This window comes from Rana temporaria, chromosome 2 (genome assembly GCF_905171775.1).
Source record: "Rana temporaria chromosome 2, aRanTem1.1, whole genome shotgun sequence".
Taxonomy (NCBI): domain Eukaryota; kingdom Metazoa; phylum Chordata; class Amphibia; order Anura; family Ranidae; genus Rana; species Rana temporaria.
The window spans coordinates 21,865,699-21,883,729 of record NC_053490.1 but is presented as its reverse complement, the minus strand read 5'-3'; the positions used below and the strand labels follow the sequence as shown (position 1 = coordinate 21,883,729).

General features: G+C 44.5%; 1 protein-coding gene across 1 annotated transcript in view; it reads left to right on the top strand.

The window, feature by feature from the left end:
• Positions 1-18,031, top strand: part of LOC120928194 (teneurin-4) — a 307,285-nt gene that overhangs the window by 198,631 nt on the left and 90,623 nt on the right. The window contains exon 12 of the mRNA XM_040339303.1: positions 9,432-9,648. Coding sequence (XP_040195237.1) covers positions 9,432-9,648 — 217 coding nt within the window. The remainder of the gene's footprint in view (positions 1-9,431; positions 9,649-18,031) is intronic.

The following is an 18,031-nucleotide window of genomic DNA, read 5'->3' as shown; positions in this document are numbered from 1 at the left end:
GGGGTGATCGGCGTGGCGTTGGAGGCAGTTACAGGCACAAATCTCCCTGTATGGCCATCAATTAAGCAGGTGAAAGCTGTGGGAGGGAGAGGAGGAGAAGCTAGGGCTTTCTCATCCTACTGAAACTGACTGTCAACGAAGATAAGGAGTTGCACACTGGCTATCAGCCCAATGGTCATGTATGATCAGCTGTGGCTGAAATTTCAGTAGGTCTACCTGACCGTGGTTTTGTTTCAACAGAACACCTAATTTTCCATTTCTTGATTAGAGTTTGAACACTGCTGATTGGCATTATCAATTCCTTGGATATCTTTTTATATCCCTTTCCTGTTTTATACAGTTCAACTAACTTTTCCCGCAGATCCTTTGACAATTCTTTTGCTTTCCCCATGACTCAAAATCCAGAAACGTCAGTGCAGCACTGAATGAGAGATGCAAGGGTCTGTCAGGAGTCCAGAAACTCATTGACCTTTTATACATACACAATAATTGCAAACAAACAGATCACAGGTGAGGATGGTTACCTTTTAATAGCCATTCAAACCCCTTTGTGTCAACTTGTGTGCATGTTATCAGACCAAAATCACCAGGGTATGTAAACTTTTGATCAGGGTCATTTGGGTAGTTTCTGTTGTCATTATGGATTTAAAAAGAGTTAACACAGTTGATAGTAAATGGCTTCAGCCAAACACTAACCATGTGTGAAAGAAAAGTTTTTGTGTTATCATTCATATTGTCTGAAAATGAAATAAAAAATTTGGCCAGGGTATGTAAACCTATGAACACCACTTTATTAGCAGTGGTTCCCTGAGACCGGAAAGTTATTTTAAGGGTTCTTTCATGTTAAAAAAGTTGAAAATGGCTACTTGGGAGATTCACCCTCTCTATTTGTACCAATGACTATGGTCACTGGAATAGAAAAAAAAACGTTTGAGTTGTAACTGGAAAAGGAATTTAATAATTTATTGAGTGAATTAATTCAAGCCCATTATTTTTATGGTTAGATAACCGGATGGTGCGGGTGCTAATTTGCTTTCCATGGTAGTAAAGGAAGTAGGACCCCCGCCCCCCCCCCCCCCATGTTATTATGGCTTATTCCAGATGAAACAACAAGGCAGCCACACTTTCTTCCTTCAGTATTGTAAATGACCTACATTATGACTGTATGGCATTTAAAATAAGCCGTTCAGCTGAATGAATTGTCTCCTGACCCTGTGACATCTTCCCCGAACGCCACACTGCCCCGTTATTGTGCAGCACCGCAGTTGTTCCTGCGTAACGTGGTGAAGACCAATCATACACGACTCCCCTTCATCCATCCTGTATGCTAAGTGACTTCTTCAGTAATCCGCCCGTGTCTGACACTGAAATTACTTGGCTCACAAAGCAGGATTAGTGTAAGTGGAGCTATCATAAAGCTGGAGATTTCCTTAATTGGCACCGTAAAGTAGGTTTTTTCACTGAACGGTTTTCTGTGCCATGATGATAGATTTGCACTTTTCTCCCTAGGACGGGGAGGCCACATTTCTCCAGTGTCAGGTATAGAAACCCTTCAATTGGGTCTTGTGATGGCATCTATTGTTGACTACGGGGATGTTCAAAAACATTTTTGCAAAGCTTCAAAGTGGCTTTAAAACAGAATTTAAGCTACATCTGAAAATCTGTGAGAAGCAACGTCTTTTGTAGCAGAAGAGACTTGCTATGGGGTTGATTTACTAAAACTAGAGTGCAAAATCTTGTGTAGCTCTGCATAGAAACGAATCCGCTATGTTTTTTTTTTTCAAAGCCTAATTAAACAAGCTGAAGTTAGAAGCTGATTGGCTACCATGCACAGCTGCACCAGAATTTGCACTTCTCTTTGACCACCAGTGTAAGGGGTCACTTCTCTTTGACCACCAGTGTAAGGGTTCAGTTCTCTTTGGCCACCAGTGTAAGGGGTCAGTTCTCTTTGGCCACCAGTGTAAGGGGTCAGTTCTGTTTGGCCACCAGTGTAAGGGGTCAGTTCTCTTTGGCCACCAGTGTAAGGGGTCAGTTCTCTTTGGCCACCAGTGTAAGGGGTCAGTTCTCTTTGACCACCAGTGTAAGGGGTCAGCTCTCTTTGGCCACCAGTGTAAGGGGTCAGTTCTCTTTGGCCACCGGTGTAAGGGGTCAGTTCTCTTTGGCCACCGGTGTAAGGGGTCAGTTCTCTTTGGCCACCAGTGTAAGGGGTCAGTTCTCTTTGGCCACCAGTGTAAGGGGTCAGTTCTCTTTGGCCACCAGTGTAAGGGGTCAGTTCTCTTTGACCACCAGTGTAAGGGGTCAGTTCTCTTTGGCCACCAATGTAGGGGGTCAGTTCTCTTTGGCCACCAGTGTAAGGAGTCAGTTCTCTTTGGCCACCAGTGTAAGGGGTCGATTCTCTTTGACCATCAATGTAAAGGGTCACTTTTCTACTTGGCAACAATATAAGGCAGCATTTCTCAACCAGGGTTCTGTGGGGCCCTAGGGTTCCTTCAGAGGTTGCTTGAGCTGTGGTTGTATCCAGAGCCTGTTCTTGACTCTCTGGTAACCACTTACACCAATGATTTTTTTTTTTTTAGCTGTCTAAGGGGGCATTCGTTTCACTGATTCTATCCATCTATCATGAAAAGGGACTCTGGTTTCTGCCAGTGACCACCAACGTAAGAGTGCACCCCTCACGCCAATGACACTAATGTACTGGGTTTTGTAGGTTTTGTAGATATAACTTATGCCCTGTACACACAAGCGGAATTTCCGTCTGAAAAAAGTTGGATGTTTTTTTCGACTGAATTCTTGGCTTGCATACACACGGACACATAAGTTCTCTGAACTTTCGAGCGTTAAGAACGCGGTGACGGACAACACTTCGTACAACACTACGACGAGACGAGAAAAAGTTCAATGCTTCCGACATGCGTCTAATTGTTTCTGAGCATTCATGTTTTTTTTTTCCCATCTAAATTGCATACAGACGAACAAATTTTCCGAATTGAGAACCAGCTCTCAAACTTTTGCTGGCAAAATTTCCGACAGCAAAAGTCTGATGGAGCATACACACGGTTGGAATTTACGATGAAAAGCTCACATCGGACTTTTGCTTTTCGGATATTCTGAAAGGGTGGCCTTGAGGCTTGGAGCTACAGAACTTTCAAAATTCATTGGTTTGTAATTGAAAAAAAGCCCTGCCTGTTCATACCTGAACGTAGCATTGCTTGATCCTTGAAATATGTAGCTTAAAGTACATGAGCTTCTTTTCAAGAAAAATAATTTTTTGCCCCAATAACATTGAGGCAGCAACATAGGCACAACAGCTTAAAGGGGAGAAATGGGGGGGGGGGTTACACCCCCTTTTCCTCCTACACACACACGTACACAAGCCCTAGGTCCGAGTTTTCCTCTTTTGTTTTGAGGTCCACTTGGTGTGTTCATGACATTCACATACATGTATCTGTGCAAACAGTAGCTTCTGAAGTGGTTATCAGTGGAGCCGATGTATAGCCGAAGAATGATATAACTAATTAATTTATTCACGGGGATCAACCGAGAAAATCAGGCAGGATTGGTTTTAAAGGTCAGCAAATTATGTTCTGCTGAGTAACTTGCATTTCAATTAATTCCTTACATACCAGCAACGTAACATGTCCCCTTGTGTACCCACAGTAGGATGTGTATGTCAGCGGGGTTGCTAACCCCAATATTGTTTTCTTACTGACAGCTGCAGGAAAAAAAATTTGTATCTGACTTTTAATTTCATGATCTGCATCGATTCTCTTATGATTAGGGATTTCCCGCTGATAATCCCCTTACCTAGCAAATTGTTGATGTCGTTGCTGAGTGCTGTGTTTATAGTCACTCGTGGACTGATCATAGGTAGGGTCTCTATAGATGTCTAAAATTTTGAAATTTCAACCCCTTTTGATGTCTGAACGAGAGAAAATCGATCAATTTGCTAATCCACCCAGTTAAGCAACCTTGCGTGCTATTGTATTGAGGTAGCCAAGGTATCAGCAGTTGCCTGAATCCCCGAATATTGATTGAATCTAATGCAGGGCCGATCCTAGGCAGGGTGCATTGCACCCAGGCGCCTGCAGAGGTAGGGGCGCCGAAGTGCCAGAGTTCTCCCCTCCCTCCTTCTCTCCTTGTTTGTGTCCGTCCAGAACTAGTGTTCTGAGCCTAGGTGTGTGTCTGTCCAGAACTGATGTGTGAGCATAGGGCAGCCCGTCCAGCCTGGCAGTGCTCGGGGGAGGGGCCACTCCTCTTCCTGACATGAGAGTTCTAGTTTTCAGTGGCTGCTGAGTGATGATGTGCCGGAATGAATTCCTCCACCAACTCCAGTTGGAATGCACTTCCATCTCTATCTCAGGCTGCACAGAGAGAAAATTGAGGTAAGTGATAGTGTTCAGTGTGCTGTGTGCTAGGGGATGGCATCCCCAGCATCCCTTTACACGTGCTCTGGGCTGCCCCTGCTCTAGATGTTTTATGGAATGATAGATTGCATAGGATACACAGCCCCTGCCCATTCCCGCACCTAGTCCATCTACAGATGTGATGTATAATGAGATGTAAAGGGGAGAAGTTAGTAAAATGACAACGCCCATGTGGGGGCGCCAGAAATATTTCTGCACCCAGGCACCTGTGACCCTAGGATCGGCCCTGATCTGATGGGACACAGTCACAGTTTGGCCAATCGTGTTCCACCCAGCTCTATTTTTAATGAACCTTTGTCACATAACCCTTAACCGGTTTACGCCCGCCCACTGTATATATACATCCTCTTTTTAAAGATGGATATCTCGGTAACGGCAACAGCTGCTGCCACAACCGAGGTATCCATCTCTTCAGTGTAAACGATAATGGCGGTCTCCGCGGCGGGTTCGCCGCAAGATCGCCGTTATCGGTGGCGGGAGAGGGCCCCCCCCCCTCCCGCCGCTTACCGGAGCCGTCGGTAGCGGCGGAGGAGATCGGGTGCTGCTGGCTGTTCACTGAGGATGCAAGTGAGGGCAAGATGGCCCCCACCCATCCTCATAGCTCTGCTGGGCGGAAGTGACGTCAAATTGTCGTGATTGTCTCTTAAAGAGACAATTTTTTGTTGTCATTTTTTTTAATGACAACATTTCCTTTTTTTTTTTTTTTTTTTTTTTTGCATTGAAGTCTAAATATGAGATGTGAGGTCTTTTTGACCCCAGATCTCATATTTAAGAGGACCTGTCATGCTTTTTTCTATTACAGGGGATGTTTACATTCCTTGTAATAGGAATAAAAGTGATACATTTTTTATTTTATTTTTTATTTCAGTGTAAAAAATTATAAAATCAATAAAAATAAATAAGAAAACAAACAAAACATTTTTTTAAAGCGCCCCGTCCCGACGAGCTTGCGCGCAGAAGCGAACGCATACGCGAGTAGCGCCCGCATATGAAAACGGTGTTCAAACCACACAAGTGAGGTATCGCCGCGATCCTGCCACCAGCCATCATCTGCCTGCATTGCATAGAGACATATATAGACCTAGTGATGATGTCACTGGGCCTAAAATACGGTATATAATGAAAATGGAAAGTTTTTAATGAAAAAAACAATGACACTAGCATGATGAGGGGAGGGAGGTGCCAGAGAGGGTAAAATAAAGTCTGATTAGACTACGGATTTACATTTCTGCCTATACACCTGGGCAGGAGACACAGAGCCCCCTAAACACAGAATGGATTTTAGTTTTCCTAAAAATTCTGAGTCTTCTGTTCTGTAGCTATTTACGATCCTCTTCAAATAGTGCCTAGCCGAGTGTTTTCCTGCATCAGATATTTTTGATTGGTTAGCTGTATTTGCATCCAGCGGCGAGTCGGCCTTCTTTAATGGAGGTTTATCCGGTTTACATTATCGGAGGATAAGATTTTCTTTTTATCCTTCTCCCAAACGCCCTTGAAAGCAATTTCATCCCGCCTGTAGCATCATATGCCGGTGTATCTGAACGGTTCCAGAGCGCTCAGCCTCCGCGTGATACGCTGTGATGACACCCCCCCCCCCCATACACATACATTCCATCTGCCTGTGAAAGGAAGCCATGTGGTCGGGGTTTTTATTTGCGGTTACAGATGACTGCTTCTTCAGACCATCTCTGAGTTTACTGTGGACACCAAGTCAGCCCCGATGTTTATGGTCAAATTAAAGTCGCTCGAAACCCAAGAGTGAAAATGTAATATATTGCAGATTACCAATCCTTAGATGTTGTCGCTGCTTGGTTTTCTTTTATTTACCTTTTTTATTTGATGATTCTGCCAGTATGTTTTATGTCCTAGGAGCAAAGGTCTCCAAACTTTTCAGTACGAGGGTCACACCATCAATTTTACAAATATTTGTGGGCTAAAAAAACATCAGCTTTATAAATTAATGAATCCCCCCTTAGATCAGGGTCCCCCCATCAGATTCGCTCCTTACATCAGGGTCCCCCATCAGATTTGCTTCTTACATCAGGGTCCCCCATCAAATTTGCTCCTTACATCAGGGTCCCCCATCAAATTTGCTCCTTACATCAGGGTCCCCCATCAAATTTTCTCCTTACATCAGGGTGCCCCATCAGATTTGCTCCTTACATCAGGGTCCCCCATCAGATTCATTACTTACATTAGGGTACCTCTTGCATCAGAGTAACCATCAAATGTCCCTCTTGCATCAGAGTAACCATCAAATGTCCCTCTTGCATCAGAGGAACCATCAAATGTCCCTCTTGCATCAGAGGAACCATCAAATGTCCCTCTTGCATCAGAGGAACCATCAAATGTCCCTCTTGCATCAGAGTAACCATCAAATGTCCCTCTTGCATCAGAGTAACCATCAAATGTCCCTCTTGCATCAGAGTAACCATCAAATGTCCCTCTTGCATCAGAGTAACCATCAAATGTCCCTCTTGCATCAGAGTCACCATCAAATGTCCCTCTTGCATCTGGGTCCTTATCAACATTCCCCCTACATAAGAGTTATCAGGGTCTCCATCAGAGTTGCACCTTACATCAAGGTCCCCATCCGGGTCCAATTTATATTGGGGTTCCCATCAATGTCCCCCCGTGCATCAGGGTCCCCTTCAGAGTTGTACCTTACATTTGAGTGCCCATCGGAGACTCCCCTTACAAGAGTAATCAGGGTCTCCATCAGAGTTGCACCTTACATCAAGGTATCTGTCAGAGTCCCCCTTACATTGGGTGTCCACAACAAGGTCACCCTTACATCAGGGTTCTCATTAAAATACCCCCCTTGCATCAGGGCCCCCATTAAAGTCCCCCTTACATCAGAGTTAACAGGGTCTCCAGAGTCGCACCTTACAGTCAAGGTCTCCATCAGAGTCCCTCTTACATCAGAATTACTATCAATGCCATCCTTGCATCAGGGTCCTCATCAACATCCCCCCTACATTAGAATAATCGGGTCTCCACCAGTCGCACCTTACATCAAGGGCCCCATCAACGTCCCCCTTATATCAGGATTCCCATCAACGTCCCCCTTATATCAGGATTCCCATCAACGTCCCCCTTATATCAGGATTCCCATCAACGTCCCCCTTATATCAGGATTCCCATCAACGTCCCCCCTTATATCAGGATTCCCATCAACGTCCCCCCTTATATCAGGATTCCCATCAACGTCCCCCCTTATATCAGGATTCCCATCAACGTCCCCCCTTATATCAGGATTCCCATCAACGTCCCCCCTTATATCAGGATTCCCATCAACGTCCCCCCTTATATCAGGATTCCCATCAACGTCCCCCCTTATATCAGGATTCCCATCAACGTCCCCCCTTATATCAGGATTCCCATCAACGTCCCCCCTTATATCAGGATTCCCATCAACGTCCCCCCTTATATCAGGATTCCCATCAACGTCCCCCCTTATATCAGGATTCCCATCAACGTCCCCCCTTATATCAGGATTCCCATCAACGTCCCCCCTTATATCAGGGTCCCCCACAGAGTTGCACCTTACATTGGTGACCCCACCAGATTCTCCCCTTACAATCAGAGCAATCAAGGTCCACATCAAGGTGACCCTTACATCAAGAACTCTTTCAGAGTTTCCTTTACATCAGGTGTCTCCATCAAGGTGTACCGAGCAGTGCTGATAACACTCTTTGTAAATTCAGTGCAGCAGAGTGCACAGAAAGTTAGGAGTCAGTGGGCTGGCCCTTGGGAGGAGTTATGCAAATATCATAACCTTGATGGGCAACTATTCCTTATATGTAGGGGGAATGTTGACATAAAAATTTTAATAATAATTTCAATCGTATCGTAAATGTAATCACCTCTTGGTGTGCCCATCTGCTGCAAGGAAATTTGTTTTATGTAAGGAAGAGGAGGATGGCCGCACACCACAACAAGATGAAGTTCTGTGCAAATATTCTTTATTGTAACCATGCCAGATGGATGTCATAGGGCCTTTTGTTGACGCGTTCCGCACCAACAGTTCGTGCTTGTTCACAACACTTTTTTTCATTTCAATTTGCTTAATGGAGCAAGATTTTCATGGGGCGGACATGTCCAAGATATGTCCTGCTCCAGCAGATGTAGGCCAGATCACCTTTTTAGCTACGTCCACCATTGGTCTGTAGACCAGAAGTCACCATCGCTCCAATTAAATGTGTATCACATATTTTATTGTGAAGACAACATCATGGAAGTCCAGGAATACCATGCAGGGCCCCTTCCTCAAGGCAACGTGGTGAGGTCACAGTAAAAACAATGAAACCCGTTTGGTTGGAGCTCTGGTGACGTCACGTCTTGTTTCCTCATCTGGCTTTGGCACGGCACTACTTTTACGTCGTCTTCAAGCACCCATTATTGGCGGAGTGCTGTTTGTAGTGCAGGTCCAAACCCAGGCCCTGCCATAGGTCAGTCTTCTGGTCCACTAGGTATATGTTTGTTCCACTGCTGGTGAATATGTTCTTTTATCTCATTGTATCCATTTCCTTGGTTGGATGTTGCCACTGCTAAAAGCCTACAGATGACCCCAGTGGTGGAGGGCTGTAGCTGTATGCTGCAATTAGGGCTCATTCTATAAATTCCCCTCCAGTTACATTGTTGATGAGGATAAAAAAAGACCATCAAGTCTGACCTGTGTGTGTGCTTATATGTTAGTAGTATGTTGTATACCCCTGTATGTTGTGGTCATTAAGGTGCCCATCTAATAGTTTTTTTTAATTATTAATGCTCCCCGCTGAAACCACCGCCTGTGGAAGAGAATTCCACATCCTTACCACTCTTACAGTAAATAACCCTCTACGCAGTTTAAGGTTAAGCCACTTCTCTTCAAATTTTAGTGAATGGCTGCGTGTCTTTTTAAATTTCCTTGGGCGGAAAAGTTATTTCCCTATTGTTCTTTCCTCCTGTTGATGCCAATTCCTGAGGTTCTGTAAATGACTTGATCTTTATATCTTTATGTTGCAGATGGCTTAGTAGACTGCATGGATCCAGACTGCTGCTTGGAACAGATCTGTCACACCAACGCCCTGTGCCTGGGCTCTCCGGACCCTCTGGACATCATCCAAGAGACGCAAGCACCCGTGTCCCAGCAGAACCTACAGTCCTTCTATCATCGAATCAAGTTCTTGGTTGGCCGAGACAACACTCACTTCATTCCCGGGGAGAATCCTTTTGAAGGAGGGTGAGTTTTGTGCCTGGCTGCCTATAATAATTGTGTGCGTTTTCAGAGCCAATTCTGCAAGAGAATCTTAAATCAGATGTTGCCCCCTGGTGGCTGGGTTTATGCACTTCTTGGCTTGCCTCCTGCTCCTTTGCACATATTAAGTCTTGTACATGGCATAGTAAGAATCTTTAGTCAGATGATGCCCCCCTGGTGGCTGAATTTATGCAGTTCTCGGCTTGCTTCCTGCTCATCTGGGCATGGCAAGTCTTGTACATGGCACAGTGGGAATCTTGATTCAGATGGTGCCCCCTGGTGGCTGGGCTATGAAGTTCACAGCTTTCTTCCTGTTCCTGTGGACATGCAAAGTTTCATACATGGCACAGGTTGCACCCTTTAGTGGCTGGGTTTATGCGTTTATTAACTTGCCTCCTGTTCCTATGCGCATATGTCTTGTACATGGCATAGTAAGAATCCTTAGTCAGATGATGCCCCTGGTGACTGGGCTATGCAGTTCTTAACTTGACCCCTCCTCTGGGAGGTCGCCCAGATGACTGACTTCTGTTCCCCCCGGCGGAAAAGGCCCGTATTGCGTAGACGCGCACGAGTTGCGGGGTTTCCGAAACAAGCCGAACATGCAGAGATGTGAGTCGGCTCTATACTGCGCCTGCGCTCTGCATGTTCGGCTTCTTTTTTCGGAAACCCCGTAACTCGTACGCGCCTACGCAATACGGGGGGCGGGGCCTTATCCGTCAGGGGGGAACAGACGTCAGTCATCTGGGCGACCTCCCAGATGACAATCCCCCTAGGCATATAAACGCCTACTCCCGTGGGTAGAAGTAGATTGAAAAGATGGATTACAAGGTACGTAAAGCATAAAAAAAAAAAAAAAATTGCGGACTGTACTTGTTACGAATATAAGGAAGTTGGTCAGATATACATGTTATTAGGGTGAACCTCTGCTTTAAAGGAGGTGGAAAAATATCTGATCTACTGGCAGGACCAATAGGTAATAAACCTGTTATATGTATTATTATTTTTTTTTTGGTTAATTGCTCATTGTTTTGCATTAGGAACTTTTTTATTTATTTATTTTTTATTATTAGGCTTCATTTCCATGGACGTTTTTGGACGTTTTTACAGCCACTTTTCTGAGCGTTTTTTGCAGCTTAAAAACGGCTCTCCATGTTAGTCTATGGCCTCATGCCCACCATGACGTTTTTGAGCTGTAGATGGCTGAGCTGTTTTTAACCACTTCCATACCGGGCCTATTTTGGCACTTCTCTCCTACATGCATAAATCATAATTTTTTTTGTTAGAAAATTACTCAGAACCCCCAAACACTATATATGTTTTTTTAGCAGACACCCTAGGGAATAAAATGCCGGCCATTGCAACTTTTTATCTCGCACAGTATTTGCGCAATAATTTTTCAAACGCCTTTTTTTGGGGGAAAAAAACGGTTTTGTGAATTAAAAAATAACAAAACGGTAAAGTTAGCCCAATTTTTTTGTATAATGTGAAAGATGAAGTTACGCCGAGTAAATAGATACCTAACATGTCACGCTTTAAAATTGCGCACACTCATGGAATGGCGCCAAACGTCAGTACTTAAAAATCTCCATAGGCGTCGCTTATTTTTTTTTTTTACAAGTTACAAATTTAGAGTTACAGAGGAATTGTTGCTGTCGCTCTAACGCACGCGGCGATACCTCACATGTGTGGTTTGAACGGCGTTTACATATGTGGGCGGGACTTACGTGTGTGTTTGCTTCTGAGCGCGAGCTACCGTGGATAGGGGCGTTTAAATTTTATTTTTTATTATTTTATTTTTTATTTTACTCAATTTCTTTTATTTTTACTCTTTTTTTGACATATTTTTTTTTTGATCACTTTTATTCCTATTACAAGGAATGTAAACATCCCTTGTAATAGGAATGTGTGTGACAGGTACTCTTTATGGAGAGATGCGGGGTCAATAAGACCTTCCCCTCCCCCACATCTCTCCTCCAGGCTGGAAAGCATTAGATCGTGAAAAAAAATTCACCGATCTAATGCTTTCAGCCGCGTTTGCGGCTGTGTTTACATTCCAGGACCCGGGCGTGACGTCATAACATCGCGCCCGGGCCTCCGACGATCATAGAGATGACTGGTGACCATCTGGTCACCAGTCTACTCTATGGTTTCCATCGGACGGCGGCGGATCGTTTCTCCGGGTCTCCGATGGCAAAGGAGAGCCCGGAGAAGCACCGGATGGCGGCGGGAGCGTCCCCTCCCGACGCCTATAAGAACGATCAAGCGGTGGAACCGCCGCTATGATCGTTTTTATGGTGCAGGGATTCGTCGGCTGAAGGGATGGATATCTGAATGATGCCTGTGGCTGCAGGCATCATTCAGATATCCCCACTGAAAGTCCAGGACGTCATATGACATTCTTGGGCTGAAAGTGGTTAAGCTGCAAAAAAAAACGACAGACGTTAAACGCTCAAAAACTCGCACAAACGCTACCGCTGCGTTTTTGAGCTCCAGCTCAAAAAATAAAAAAACATGGACGTTTTTAAGCTGTAAAAAAGGCTAAAAAAAGTGGCTGTAAAAACGTCCATGGAAATGAAGCCTTATTACTATCTTTCTTCTGCATGCTGTCATGTAAACGGGCCTTTAATGTGTTCTACTGGAGCTGGCATGTATGGTCACCCTGCTGTCATAGCTGCTGCGCAGGCGCTGGCTGTCAATCTCCTATACATTACACAGTGCTGACATTTAAGGCACATTTAACCCCCTCGCTGCTGGACGAGTGGGGAAAAGCAGCATTTATTCGCTGCGTTAATCGTCCCCCTGGGAATCGGGTTTCCCGGCGGGCTGTATCGGGTCAGGAGATTTATAATGCGGCTATGAAATAAATCCTGGCGCTTTTATCAGCTATGCGTGATCTCTGACAACCCGAGACTGAAATAATAAACCCACCGCGAGGTGCACACAGATACATCTCCAGCTCTGATCTCCCAGATGTCCTTATGAGGTCCCTTCCGCTCTGACCTCTTTTCATCCCATATTTTTTTTTTTTTTTTTTTACTTTTTTTTTTTTTTTTTAAGGGGCCACCTTATATAATTCACATCCTTGTCCTAAACAGATTTATGTTAAAGCTACAAATATTGTCCCAAGTGGCTTGTAAATTCTTGAAGTATATTTTTCACCTTTGCAGCCAAATTGGGAAAATTCCTACTTTATATTTATTACATGTCCCAATTCACATAGTATAATAATAATAATAAAAATGCTGCTTACCTTTTTACTTGCTGAAAAATTTTACTTGGTATTCTCCTTCTATATAACGTTAAGGAGTGGGCTGGAAAGGCAATGATTAACCACCTTCTGGCACTTGTCAGATCAGCTGAGGAAAGATGGCCTCAGCTAAAGTAGATTCAGGTACAATGGAATAAAGTTACAGCGGCGTAGCTTAGCGTGTTTAGGCTACGCCGCCGTAAGTTAGCTAGGCAAGTAATGATTCTCAATGTACTTGCCTGCTAATATACGGCGGCGTAGCCTAAAGCGTCCGGGCGTAAGGGCGCCGAATTCAAATCTGTGTTAGGGAGGGGGGTGTTTAATGGTAATAAGGCTTGACCTTAAGTTTTTGACGTTTTTTTGGTACTGCGCATGCGCCTGGCGCCTACATTTCCCAGTGTGCATTGCGGCTAAGTACGCCGCACGGGCCTATTGATTTAGACGTGGACGTAAACGACGTAAATCCCGATTCGCGGACGACTTACGCAAACGACGTAAAAATTTCGAATTTCGCGGCGGGAACGGCGGCCATACTTAACATTACTATTCCACTAGGGCCTAGCTCTAACTTTACGCGGCCTATCTCTTACGCAAACGGCGTAAAAGTACTGCGTCGGGCGTACGTTCGTGAATCGGCGTATCCCCTCATTTACATATTCTACGCCGACCGCAATGGAAGCGCCACCTAGCGGCCATCCAAAATATTGCAATCTAAGATAGGACAGCGCATATCTTAGATATGTTTAAGCGTATCTCTGTTTGAGCATACGCTTAAACATAGGTCGGCGTAGATTCTGAGTTAGGTCGACTTATCTACTGATAAGTCGGCCTAACTCTACCTGAATCTACCTATATGACCTAGGACAAGGGGTCTCAACCTGGCGGCTCTCCAGCTGTTGCAAAACTACAAGTCCCATGAGCCATTGCAAGGCTGACAATTACAAGCGTGACTCCCACAGGCAAAGGCACAATGGGACTTGTAGTTTTGCAAACAGCTGGAGGGCCCCCAGTTTGAGACCTCTGGTCTAGGAGGACCGGAGCAACGCCATGACTTAGAGCTGCACAAGAGAATCGCGATCTCGATTCTCCCCGCGGGATGACCTGCGATTTTCGGGTGCGGCTATAAATTATTCTCACCTGTCCCGGAAGTCGTTCACATTCCCCATCACCACCATCCTCCAATCCGCAGCAGGAATGTCATCATCCGCCGCCCGCTGCTGCGCCGCATGGCATGCCGGGATATGTAGTCCCGCCTCTGTTGTTAGTGAAGGGGGAGGTCTCCTTGTAGAACTACCAATCCCAGGATTCCTAGCCGGCCTGGTTCCAGACAGGGAGCGGAGAAGAGAATGCTGACCAGAGCCGGGGAGATGAGGGCAGGTGCTGGGGGAGCCTGGCTGGAGCTTTACCGCTGGAGGAGGCAGAAGACGGGGGGGGGCACCAAGGTGAGGGCCTGCGGAGGGGTTCCGTGTAACCCGGAGCCTGAGAGAGAGAACCATTGTACTACCTGGAGGCCTGAGCGAGAGTATACTTATATGGATAGGAGTGACAACATGGGCAATGGTGACAACATGGGCAATGGTGATAACATGGGCAATATTGACAAGAACGGGGTTTACTACCGCTTTAAATAAAAAAAATTGAGAATCGTGAGAGAATCATGATCTTCATTTTATGCAAAAGAGTTGATATTCATATTTTTCCCAGAATCGTGCAGCTCTACCATGACTTACGGTGTACAAGTCCGATGTAAACAATGCCATCATTTTTTTTTTCCCTTTATTTAACGTTTTAGAGCAATGTTTTATTTTTTTTATCTAATGCTTTCCTTGTAGAGGAGAGATGTGGGGTCTCCATTTCAAACCAATGACATCATTTTACTATGTTGGGAAGTGGTTAACTCTGTCTGTGTTGTGCTGACAGATCTCATTATCAGTTGTAAATTAGATGCATATACTGTTTGACCTAGCAAAGGGTTAAAGATCTCAATGCTTGGGTGGTACATTGTATGCTAAAGCCCAACTTCAAGTATAAACTAAACTGTGCTATTTCAGCACTCCCCACGACTGTAACGCTTAAAGCGGAGCTCCACCCTAAAGTGGAGTCCCGCTGATCGGAATCCTCCCCCCTCCGGTGTCAAATTTGACACCTTTCAGGGGGGAGGGGGGTGCAGATACCTGTCTAAAGACAGGTATTTGTACCCACTTCCGGCCACACTGTCTCGGGCAAACTGTGGGCATGACGTCACCTTCCGCCCCCCCCGTTGTGTTCTGGGAACACTCGGATCCCAGTACACAGTTGGAGCCAATCGGCAGGCGTAGCACGACTCGCGCATGCGCCGTAGGGAACCGGGCAGTGAAGCCGGAGCGCTTCACTTCCTGGTTCCCTCACCGAGGATGGCGGGGGGGGCAGCAGAGTGATGAGCGATCGCTCGTCCTCTGCTGCGGACGGCGTTGAACTCCAGGACAGGTAAGTGTCCTAATATTAAAAGTCAGCAGCTGCAGTATTTGTAGCTGCTGGCTTTTAATATTTTTTTTTCAGCAGACATCCGTTTTAACTATTTCTAAAAAGAACTGGAGAAGGGATTTTTATGGTGCCACAAATATGACAAGGTTTGTAAAATAACAAATATTTTATTAATATTACAATTTTTCAAAAGTGTGAACAGATGTTGAATCTCATAAACAAACGTGTAAAAATTATCACAACATGATAACAAACAATATAATGCATATAAAACTATATAAATGTCTGCTGGCTTAACATATTTCGCGTATTGCTTCTTCAGGAGCTGTAAGGCATATACAGTATTGGCAAAACAAGAAATGTAAGATGCCAACAGAGACAATAAACTACTACCAATCATAATGTACAGATCATTATAAGTAGATAATTAGACATTTGAAGAATACATAGTATATAGGGCATATGAAATCCTATTCAATGAGTTATGGCTATAGTAGAACTCGCATAAGGTAATGTGCGATAATGGTAAAACTCACCTGTCATGTACGTGATCAACAAATTAATTGGAATCCTGTTTAGTCAGGTGAAAAGAGCAGAGAGGGGAGCATCAAATCCAACAATGGGGATCGCAGGGTGGTGCATAGTATAGTCCTATAGGATTGAATAGGATATCCTATGCCCTATATTCTTAAAATGTCTAAATATCTACTTATATGTATCTGTACATTATGATTTGTAATAATTTGTCTTTGTTGATATCTTACATTTCTTTTTTTCCCTGTATTTTTTTGTAGCCAATATATGCCTTGCATCTCCTGAAGAAGCATTTGGTGAAACATGTTGGTTTCAATGGTGTTTATTAAAGAATTTTCAAGTTTACAAAATTATACATTACATTCACAAAATTTGATTAACAATATGACAGTAACCTCGCAGGAGCAGAATACTGCGGTCCAAGTGGCAAAAACAGGCATCATAAGGCACAACCTCAGGGGCAGGCCATGCAATAAACAAACTTGGCAAGTTTGAATTAATGTCCTCTGGGGTCAAATATCCCCCGGGACAAGCATCGCCCCTGCAGGGGCCCTTCCGACACTAGGGGCCCCCTCCCCCCCACCCAAATGAGTAGGGGAGAGGAGCAGTTCCCCCAGGCCGAGCAGGCCCAGAGCCCGTCGGGCAAAGCTATGGTGAAACATGTTGAGCCAACAGGCATTTATATAACTTTATTTAGCTGTATATGCTTTATATTGTTTATCATGCTGTGATAATTTTTACACATGTTTGTCTATGAAAGTCAACAATCTCTTTTTAAATATGTTCATATTAATAAAATACTTGTCATTTTACAAACCTTATCAAAAATTGTGGCCCCATAAAAATCCCCTTCTCCAGTTGCCTTTATAAATTTCCAATTTGGGATGTGGGTGCCTTTCGATCTCCTGAATTGGTGTGATCAGTTTTTTTTAAATTCATACTTTTTATTAACACCAAAAATAATGGGTGTCATACCACAGGGCTCGACAAATCCCGGTCGCCATGGCGACTAGAAATAGCCTCCTGGCGACTTGACTTGGAAGGTGGGCAAAAAAAAAAAATATATATATATTTTTTTTTTTGTGTGAAGTCCCCAGCTCTTCCTTGTGTGAGCTGGCGCCATCTGGTGGTGGCCGTTGGTATTACAAGTTAAGCATTAGAAGTTAAACAGCAATTCTAATGTCATTTTTCACTATTTTCACTGCCATCTTCTTCCCTCTAATTAGAACCCCCAAACATTATATATATTTTTTATCCTAACACCCTAGAGAATAAAATGGCGATCATTGCAATACTTTCTACCACGCCGTATTTGCGCAGCGGTCTTACAAGCGCACCTTTTTGGGAAAAAATTACACTTTTTTTAATAAAAAAATAAGACAACAGTAAAGTTATCCGCATTTTTTTTAATATTATGAAAGATAATGTTACGCCGAGTAAATTCATACCCAACATGTCACGCTTCAAAATTGCGTCCGCTCGTGGAATGCCGACAAACTTTTACGCTTTAAAATCTTCATAGGCGACGTTTAAAAACATCTACAGGTTGCATGTTTTGAGTTACAGAGGAGCTAGAATGATTGCTCTCGCTCTACCAATCGCGGCGATACCTCACATGTGTGGTTTGAACACCGTTTACATATGCGGGCGCTGCTCACGTATGTGTTCGCTTCTGCGCGCGAGCTTGATGGGACGGGGCGCGTTTTCTGGCTCCTAACTTTTTTAGCTGGCTCCTAGATTCCAAAAGCAAATTTGTCAAACCCTGTCATACCAGGCATCCCCCCCCCCCCCATTGCAGCATTATGTCTTCTCCAAAGCACCGGCAGGTCCTCTTTAATGATGTTAGGTGGTACGTTCCGCTCTCTCCCTCCCTGTACACATGTTGTGGGTGTTTAAAGTCTTGTATGGAATAAAGTAAATTGCTTTGGTGGGAAGTTGGTCGCATGGGCCTCGTAACCTGCCGCGCTTATTGGTGCTTCATCATTGCAGCTAATATTTATTCGCAAACACCGAGGATTGTAATGGGATTGCATCCGTGTTTACCCCGGCTCGCCGTTTGCAGCGCGAAGTCCGCTCCGGCGTGTTATTGTTTTGTAATTAGGCTGGCTGAATATTTATGAACTA